The 10,322-nt window shown below is 39.6% G+C and overlaps 1 protein-coding gene across 1 annotated transcript; it reads right to left on the reverse strand.

Annotated features, from left to right (window-relative positions):
* Positions 1-2,132: 2,132 nt before the first annotated feature.
* LOC121967276 (thiamine thiazole synthase 2, chloroplastic-like) lies at positions 2,133-3,545 on the reverse strand. Its single transcript, XM_042517386.1, has 2 exons — positions 2,571-3,545; positions 2,133-2,462 (listed from the first exon to the last, which is right to left on the reverse strand). Exons 1-2 carry the CDS (start codon positions 3,468-3,470, stop codon positions 2,298-2,300), a joined length of 1,065 nt encoding a protein of 354 aa, XP_042373320.1. The 5' UTR covers positions 3,471-3,545; the 3' UTR covers positions 2,133-2,297.
* Positions 3,546-10,322: the final 6,777 nt, after the last annotated feature.

A 10,322-nucleotide genomic window follows, 5' to 3' on the forward strand; every position in this document is an offset into this window, starting at 1 on the left:
TCCGATAAATTTTCGACGGAAATCGTATTCCGTCGGTATTTATCGACGGAAATACTAGTTCCGTCGGTAAATACCGACGGAACCTATGACTTCCGTCGGTAAATACTAACGGACTCTGTGTTTCCGTCGGTATTCACGGACGGAAAATTCATTTCCGTCGATATTTACCGACGGAAACACTGGTTCCGTCGGCATTTTTCGACGATTCCATTCTACTGTTCCGACGTTATTACCGACGGACTAATTTTCAGTCGGTAGAATTTTACCGATAGAATACGTTATTCCGTTGGTAATTCCGTTTTTGACAAATCAGTTTCCGACACCTATAATTCTATCGAAAATCCTTCAATAATATTAAATACCAACGGAATACCGATTGATATTTCTGTCGGTAAGTCTGATTATTTTTGTAGTGTATTAGTTGAATATTATAGAGGTTTGCCTCTATTGTCTCTCGTAAAAGGATGATATTAATTGATTTTTAAGTATCAAGCACCTGAAGCATAAAAAGTTATGAAGTAGAAATCTCTAAACCACATAAAACCATGTATTAACTTTTGTGTTATTTGTGTATTTATTTTTTTCTATTGAGATTATACTCTGAGACAATCAATTGAAAAATACAGCAGCACACTTGTATAATTGATAATTATGTTTATGTGCAAAAATTTAAGATTTGAAGGCATGGACTATTCACCACTTCTCAGCTAGTACATCTCCACTTTAATAGGATTTAGACGATTCAAAATAGAAATATAAGGGACATAAATGAGTTTTTCAAATATCTCGAAGCACACTAGTGATTTTACATTTTCATTTTAACCTATGAATATTCTTCATCATGCGCTTTTGGAATCACCATGAGCACACTGATAATCTTACATTTGTATTTTGAGCATTGTAGGTCTATTAAAATGAAATTATATACACTTTATGAACATACAAGTAAAAATGTAAACGTGACATCACCAATGTGTTTTGGAGTAGGGATGTTAATGGGGCGGGACGGGGATGGGTTTGACATTCCCATCCCCGTCCCGTTCTCATTTTTTCAGGTTCAGGGATTCCCCGAACCCGAACCCACGGGTTCGGGGATTCCCCATCCCCGCCCCATTTCTAAATTTAATCTATATTATTATTATTATTATTATTATTTAATAATAATAATTTTAATATTAATATTATTATTAATAATATTTCCAAAAATTTTAATATTAATATTAATACTATTATTCATATTTTTTTAAAAAATCATATTATTATTTATTAATATTAATAATAATAATATTCGGGGCGGATTCGGGGATGAGGATATTATTCTCATACCCGCCCCATCCCCGAAAAATCAGGAATCCCCCTCCCCATTTTAAATTTTCTCCACGGAGCCCCAAACCAACGGGAAAAATTATCATCCCTACTTTAGAGGGTCAAGGAACTTATTTATACCCCAGAATTTTCATTTTGTGCAATGTACATTTATTAGAATAAAATAGTTATTTCACTTTAATATTTTTTTTATTTGAGAAGTCCAGATTCATTAAAGTGATTATTTCATCTAGTGAACTTTAGTGGGTCACCAGTGTGCTCGTGAGACTGAAAAACTCACTCAAGTCCTCATATCTGATTGATTATTTGAGAATGTGTACAGATTCAACTAAGTAAATAATTATTTGATCTTATACAATCTACATCATTCTCAAATCAACTCGACTATTTGAGTAATGAAATAAAAAAGAAACGTTTTAGATTTTTTTGAAAGATGTGTCTATTCATTTTAATTTTTAAAAAATAATGTCTTTAAAAAATGTTTTCAGTATTCCGACCTTTTTAGACATGCAGATGCAGCCATCATGATCCTATTCTTTGCGGTGAGATTACCGCTTGCACTCGGTATGTCCATGACCCGGACCATCTAAGCTAGTGCACTCTGCCATGGTGGAATAATTGAAGGGTCAGAAACAAGATAAGGTCCTCTTCCTTCTTGTTTGTCTTCTTTCAGCGACTTGGAAATGAAGAACGAGACGCCGTGATCAATGCAGGGCAACTTCCAGAAGAAGCGTCGGAAATTGCAAGGTTTATCATACAGATCGAGGAAGAGGAAGAGGAAGAGGAAGAAGAAGAAACAGTTGGCATAGAGAAGACGACATATCTTTCTTTCTTGACAAGGATAAATTTAAGCATCCATAGAGATTAGAGGGGGATCGAGAATAGATCCCAAACGCCTCATCCTCATCCCTCTCACAACCCAACTGCTTATTTAGTCCAAGCTAATTAAAACTTATTCCTGCTGCAGAGCCCTAAGCGTCCACGATCTCCCCGGCGTCCGACGAGGCCAGCACCAGCTCCGGGTGTACCGACTCGGCTCTGATGCTGCCGTCGATGGCGTTGGGCCGCCCCAACGCCTTCAGCGCCAGGTGCGCTGCCTTCTGTCCTGAGATCAGCATCGCCCCAAAGGTCGGCCCCTGCAACCAAACCATCCAAATCTCATCAATAATAATTTTTTATTTCAAAAAAAAAAAAAGTAGGATGTTGCTAGCTCTGTTTTAAGCAGGAAGTCGAGATCTTGGTACCATTCTCGGAGCTCCGTCGATCTCAGCGACTTCCATGCCAGTGACGATCATGCCGGGCACGACTTCCCTGGTGAGGCGCACGATAGCGTCTTCCGCCGTGTTCATGTCGAGGGCCTTCATCCCGGGGACCGACTCGATCATCCCGATATCCTTGAGCCGCTTCACGCCGGTGGCTCCGAACGGCCCGTCGTGGCCGCAGGAGCTCACCACCACCCTGGCCTCCATCACGTTGGGGTCCATGCACGACTGGGTGTCGTGGTTCATGGAGACCAGCGCCCAGTTGGTGACGACGCCGGCGACGCGGTCGTCCTTGACGATGAGGTCCTCTGCCGCGACGGCGTTGAAGAGCTTGACGTTGGGGCGGGCGAGGAGGCGGCTCATGATGGTAGAGGTGAATAGGGCGGCGTGGCGGACGACAACGTAGTTGTCGGCCTCGTCGTAGGGCACGCCGAGCTCGTCGAGGAAGAGGTGGGCGGGCTTGCGGATGACCATGGCGGAGAACAGCTGGCCGCCGAGCCACGCGCCGCCGCCGGGGGAGACGGACTGCTCCACGATGGCCACGCGGACGGAGGGGTCCTTGGAGATCTCGTAGGCGCAAGAAAGCCCGGCGGAGCCGGCGCCGACGACCACCACGTCAGTGTCGGCGTACGTGATCATGTCCGTCATGTAGCGGCGGGTCATCTCGCGGGAGACGACGGACTCCTTGATGGGCGCGAAGGTGAAAGCGTCGAGGTCGTACTTGGGGGCGGCCGAGGCGGTGACGGAGAGGGAGGAGCGGCCGGTGTTTTGGTGGGGGCGGAGCACAGTGGAGGCGAGACGGAGGCCGCCGAAGGAGGAGCGGTCGGAGAGGAGGGGCTTGGGGTTGGAAACGAGGGAGGAGGTCGCCATGGAAGCCGCCATGGTAAGAAGAGCTCGATTGATTGGGGCGTACCACCACTTCACGAGAAAGATGTGAGAAGTGAGGTCGGAGACGTGCAAATAAATAGCGGTTATTTGCGCCTTCAAAATATCTCGAACAATTATTCCTAAATTATTATTATTATTTTTTAAATTTAGGAGACGATATTTTGTTGGAGGAATGGGCAGCCACGGGCGGCGCTGAGGCCAGGTCCTTATCCTTTATAATTAAAATTTATAAATTCATAATTTTAAAATATCAAAATGATTTCTTGATTTATGCTTCTTTTTTTTATATATATTATTAGAAGCAAATACAAACTCGGAGCATCATAATTCGAGCCCACGCCCCACTTCACTTTGGAACCAAAAGAGGAATTATTTTGTATGTTTATGTGTGTCTTTTTTTGGTCAAAAGCAAATCCTCATTCACTTGAGTGGGTGTGAGTGCATTTGCTCGCTCAATTGTCTTCCAACTTGACACAGGCTATTTTGTTTGCTTGCTTTACCTAGCCAACTTATTCATTGCCCAATTAATTGTTCTAGCTCAGCCTCTTGATTTGGCATGTTCAGCCTGAGTAGTCTAACTTCCTCCTCTGGTTCGACTCCCTTGCTTGACTAGATTAGTTGATTCACTTGTCTTTATTTGGTTAGACAAGTCCAATTAGTTTATAGAAAATATTCCGATAAACTTTAAATCATTGATCTGTAAATTATTAAAACAAAGGAATCAAATTCCAATCACGCAACCGGCCACGACAATAACTATTAACTACAGAGATAGCAGCCTTGCATTTAATTTTGAGTGGAGGTACCTTTCTTTCTACTTATCAGAAACGCCATCATCGATCATTGCATTTCAGTGGAGGAACCTTTTTCTCTTTAGTGGGATCTGGTCTCAAGGATTTGGGGTCATAGTTCTACGTGGAGAAAGATGGCGCTCGTGACGCATGACTCCATGCAAAATGGACAAATAAGTTTTGGTTTTGCTCAGGCGATACTCTTATACGGTCGGCCATAGGTAAATCCGAAAGTTATAGCCATTAAGAGGAGAGTATTTTTTTTTAGTTTTGTTAAGATTCGATTTCTCCATGATAACAATATCTATCCCATAAGATATTTTTATCTGTCATTCGTTTAAATTATAAGAAATTTTTTTATTAAATTTAAAAAGAATAGATGGACTAGGAGGACAATCTAGCACCAGGAGTATCCCTTCTTGAGTTTTTTTTTTTTCCATTTTCCCTTTCCTATCTCTTATCTAGATCCTCTCCTTCCCTCACCCTCCCGCTCTATGGTAACAAAAGTCAAAATAATAGTATGTTTTTAATCATCAAATGACATGGCCCTTTCATTTTTTTTTATAAAAAGATTTTTCACCTCATCAATTCATATGAAATGAATTAATTATTCTCAAATGCCATATTTTAATTATTCATCATACATATTAAATTCCAAATGGATCGAAATGGTAGGTGCTCTTGTAGCTAAGTGGATTTGTCATATTCATGGTCGATTTAGAATTTAATGTGTGATAATGATTAACAAAATGCTTTTTAATTTTTGTTTTAACAAAAAGATACCAAGGAATAGCAAAGCAAACAAGATCTTTCCCCACTAAAAGAATATCTTAGGAAAAAGTTAAGGGCATAATGGATGGTGATTTATTTTTGTTATATAAAATAAATAAAATTTAAAAAGATTATTTCTTTATAAAGAAATGTTTTTTTTCCTGAATAGAAAGACGTTCGGAACTTTTGTTCAATAATTAAATCAAATTATAAGTATAAGATTGTGCTAGGATTTGTAAGAACAATTGCTCTATTTCCTAACAAGTTTCATTGAGTAAACGTTATATATTTGACTGTAAAAAAGTAAGTTTAGAATATATATTTATACGAAATAGACCATTTTTATTTTTATTTTTAAATAAATTATTTATTTCCTTTATCTAACCATGACGGATTTCAATAAGACAATTTAATTAAGTTGGATAACTTAATAGGTTCTCCAAACGATGATTAAATTTCTCCGGAGCATCTTTCATAATATATCATTATGTGTGAGAAGATAAATCATAGAGTCAATTTATATCCAATGATTAAGTAGATATATAGAGGGTGGAAAGAGTTTTTTTCTGAGAACATGTGTCCGTCGAAAATTGATTCATGTCCTATTGTAGTAAATCTATCACATTCTAACTAATTGGATGTTGGGAGATTGTTTGGTGCAATTGTCCTCGGGTCAAAGTTGATCAGTTTGACTAAGCTCAAGTGGATTTGTGCTTGAGTTTCAATGATTGGACAATATATTTTAGAAAATATGTGAGAAGAGGTTAAGTAGATCAAGGTTAACTAGATACTTGACAATGTGTAAAAGAAAAGTCTAAGTGGGTGAAGGAGGACCACACGTGTAAGTACTTTGTAATAGTTTTGATGTGGTTAACTAAGTTAAGTCTTGTATATTTGATTCTTGTGTCTAAGTGTTGATATTCCAAGGCAGTTTTGATGTGATCAAACAAGTTAGGTTACGTCATGTTGTGTTTAACCCTATGTCTAAGTGTACAGGAACTTAGGAGCACAGTAAGTCGAGCAAAAGATGCAGCTAGTGAGAAGAACGACACGGGAGAGAGCCGACGGGCTCAGTGCGTCTGAGGGATGAGGTGCTGAGGAAGAGTATATCGACGGGTGAGAAGGGAGTGTGCGGTGTTTCGAAAGGACGAGAAGCCGGAGCGGAAGATTGCTCGAGGAGCAAAAGACGCAGTTGTCCGTGGGACGAAAACCTGTGGAAGAGTTTGCTGGCGAATGAGAAGGAAGCAAGCAACAATTTCGAGGAACGAGAAGTCGGAGCGGAAATTTGCTCGAGAAGGCCGGAAGTTGGGTTCGGGTGAGCCCAATTCTGGATAGCCGAAATCACTCAAGCGAGCGGAGTTGGAGCGGAAGACTCGGATCGAGACGAGCGGGAACCGAAGAAGGAGGCCCGGACCAAAAGCCAGCAAAAGGCTAACTTTTGATGCCCAAGGCGCCCGGACCAGGTTGGGACGTCCGGAACCCGATTTTTATCCAGATCGACGTCACATTTAACCGTTGCGTTAGGGATATATTTCTATCCCATTCCAGGCGCCTGGAACACTTCCAGGCGCCCCAAGCAGGGCTATTTAAGCAACCCTACTCCCAGAAGCTATGTAGAACAAGAAACACTCAAGCAACACTTGTAAACGCTTTCATTTCTATTTAGCTTCATCTGTTATGTGCTTTCATTGTTGTAAAGAGGCTTCTCCGCCTGAAGGAAAAATTAGTGCGACTTCACTACCTTAAATTAACAACCTCCCCGGTTGTAACTAAATAAACCCGTGTCCCTCTGTCTTTTAGTCCTTTTTGTATTTTTTATATGCAAGTATTATTTTAATCAAATTATTTGATCGAGAAAGGTTTTTGTTTGTTTAATTTATGCAGGGGCTATTCACCCGCCCTCCCCCCTCCCCCTCTAGTTAACCGCCAAGGGTCCTAACACTAATGTGCAAGAGCTTAGGAACACAAGAAGTCGAGCGGAAGGCATAGCTAGTGAGAAGGATGACACAGAAAAGGAGTTGACGGGCTCGGTACAACCGAGGAACGAGATACTGTAAAAGAGTACACTGATTGATGAGAAGGACATGTATGCTATTCAAGGGACGAGAAGTCGAGGAGGAAGCCTGCTCGAGTAGAAGGTTGAAGTTAGATTCGAGTGAGCTCAACTCCGATTAGTTAGAGAATCACCCATGCGAAAAAATCAACTATTGAGTTGATTTGCCTTGTGGAGGGCACCTTCAATGCTTCATGGAAGATGCCTTCCAGCATATGGAAGGTGTCTTCCCTAGCCGTTATATGAGGATAAAGTTTTATCCTCGGGAAATAGAATATATCTAATGGAAGGCACGTTGGACCACTTTGAAGAGGCCTTCAAGCTACGGATAACATTTTTCAGGGGTTATAACAAAACCCCTAGACCTAGGAAATAGTTAATAACTCTTATATTCATTTTCTAATATAATTCTGAGCGTTTAACGAGTGTAATAAACTTCTTCATTTTCAACGAAGGAAACTTTTTTAGTGCTTTCTTTTATCTTAGATTAACAACCACGTAGGTTGTAACCAAGTGATTCTTCCGCCTCTTTTATTTTTAGTTGTTCAACATTTTTTTTATAATTGTGTTACTAATTTGAGTTGAAAGATCAAGAAATATTTAGTTTTATCTTTTCAGGGTAATTCACCCCTGCTCTTACCCGTCTACTTGCATCAACAAGTTGTATAAAAGCTCAATCACTTCAGAAGGACTAACCACCAACTGAAGTACAAAGACGATGGTCGGACCCAGCATCTACCCGTCTAAGTTTGAGGGGGAGTTGGCAATATGGAAGAAACACATGGATGCATTTTTTAACACTGATTTTGAATTACTTTTAATAATCAAATATGATTTTGTAGCTCTCAAAGATTAACAAGGAACTGAAAAAGAGGAATATCAGTGAACCAAAAACGAACAAGTCAACTTTGTAGCAAACAGACGAGTCGAGTTCCATCTACTGAGCGTACTTCCACCCCAGGAAGTTAGTCGAATCAGAGCTTACGAATTAGGAAAACTCTTTGAGAGAAGTTCCTGGAGCTACATGAAGGAACGCCCGAAGCAAAGTTTGCGAGACATGACTTGCTCCGGAATCAAATTAACAACCTCCGAATGGAAGAAGGTGAATCAGTTGCCAACTACACAGAAGAATCAAGAATCTAATCACCGGATTGATGAACCTCTGAGAAACGATAAATAATCGGGACACGCAAAGGTTTGCTTTAAATGTATTCTTGAGAACACCGAAATGAACATCTATAGTAGATTCCTACTATATCTCCAAAGACCTTGAGATAAGTACATTCGAATTTTTTTTTTCTATTTTTGAATTACATGAGTCTCGCTGTGCAGGACAAAGAAAGGGACACAATCAGAATCTACCACTACAAACCCAGAAGAGCAGACCAGATGCAGACTCATCGACTAACGAAGACGAAGCATCCTTCATGGTAAGAAAATTCTCTAAGTTTCTTAAATCTAACAAATTTAAAAAGTCGCAGACCAAGAAGTTTGTTCTGAGAAAATGGAAAGTAAGGTGCTATAATTGTCAAGAAGAAGGACACACCAAAGATAATAGCTCGAAACTGAAAAATAGGAGAAAAATAAAGAGTCAAGCAAACCAAAGTATAAAAATCTGAAGGCAACGTGGGACGAGTCATCATCGGAGTCTGAACTGGAGGAATATGCCAGACTAGCACTCATGGCGAATCACCAAGAGGAGAGTATTGATGAAGGAGAAGCTACCTCTGAGGAAAGCAATAGCAAAGGGGGTATTCAACTTCGAACATGATATTATAAGTGAGGTATACCTGCTTTACTATTTCCTTTATCGGACTTGATGAAATTGTGTGCATCCTTTATTTCGTTTGATATTTCTTCTCTACTATGTCCTTCTCTCTTCACGAATGAACTTTGCCCGTTCTTTTACTTCATCTATGAATAATATCAGTTTAGACTTCGTATGTTAAAAAAAAAAGTTTCAATTCAAATTTTAAGTGATAGTTTACTTCATAATACAATTTATATTTTAAGTGCCGAAGAAATAAAGTTCAACAGGTTAAAATACATTAACTGATTAATATTTTTCCATCTGATGCATGCCTTACTAAAACCCTCAGGCGCGCGACCTCTTTTTCTTTTTCTTCGGAGACCTCTTTTTGGCCGATCCTAATCGAGTGCGGTAGTGCTAGGGTTTTGTTCACCGCTCGACTCGACGGCAAGATCCTCTTGGTCGCCGTCAGCATCCTCCTCGGCTGCGTCTGCGCTTTCCTCTACTCGGACGGTCTCTTCCGTTCTTTTTCCTGCGGTCCGTATTCTGCTGCTGGATTGTTTCAGGCAAGTTTTGGTTCTTCTCCTCCTTGCTCATTGTCTTGCTCATACAAAGATGAGATCTTGGCTTTGAAATCGAGTCGTAGATCATATCCTGGTAACCTAAGCGAGAAAGATGATTTCTTAGCAATATTTACTTAAAAATGGGTATATCGCTGATGGATCTGAAATGGTCTTCATCTTTTTCATCTCAATATTTTCTTTCCTATTTTCAGTCACTCCTCTCTATTTCTGTATCTCTGATTAGATTCGTAATGTTGAGATGCAGCTAGGGTTTTAACTATTGTTTCACTTGGTATGGATCTGAAAGCTGATATCATTGATGCTGTCTTTATGTACATAATGAAGTTAATAGACTTCTAACAAAGTCTGTCTCTCTGTGGCTGATCCAGATTGGAATTAGTTGAGTTTTCTATTTGTGACCTTGTTTTTGACTTTTATTGAGACACTTTCAATTTTTCTTGGTTTTAGACAAAAAAAAAGTGGCTGAAGGAGATAAATTAGTAGTCTAATCCTCTGATTCGGTTGTATATTGAAAGAACTTGATTTAATCAGTGACAAATCTATATGTTCTGGTCTGGTTAGCTGCTGGAAAGCTTTACAAGCTTCTATGTTTTAGTTCAACTAATTTTGACATCCATAGAAATTTTCTTGTATTTGGTGGCTTCATGAATACTAACTAGATAAATGTTGGAAGGCTTTATTGTTAGTCCATTCTGACTCAACCAAACAGATCCTTATTATGTGAAAAGAACTAAGGCACATTGAACCAAAAATTTGTTTTTTTGTTAATTTAGTATGTCTCTATTTTATTTATTTATATTTATATTTTTATGTCATTGCATTATTATTATTGTGTTTGCATTTCTATGTTTAGTAGGGGGAACTAGTGATAATTACTTATCTTTCCTTCTTTTATAG

Source organism: Zingiber officinale, chromosome 3B, assembly GCF_018446385.1.
Source record: "Zingiber officinale cultivar Zhangliang chromosome 3B, Zo_v1.1, whole genome shotgun sequence".
NCBI classification, from domain to species: domain Eukaryota; kingdom Viridiplantae; phylum Streptophyta; class Magnoliopsida; order Zingiberales; family Zingiberaceae; genus Zingiber; species Zingiber officinale.

Excerpts from the sequence above, each read along its gene's own strand:
- LOC121967276 (XM_042517386.1), bottom strand. The coding sequence starts at position 3,470 with ATGGCGGCTTCCATGGCGACCTCCTCCCTCGTTTCCAACCCCAAGCCC. Across the intron at positions 2,463-2,570 it reads TCGACGGAGCTCCGAGAATG|GGGCCGACCTTTGGGGCGAT; the intron begins GTACCAAGATCT and ends GTTTGGTTGCAG.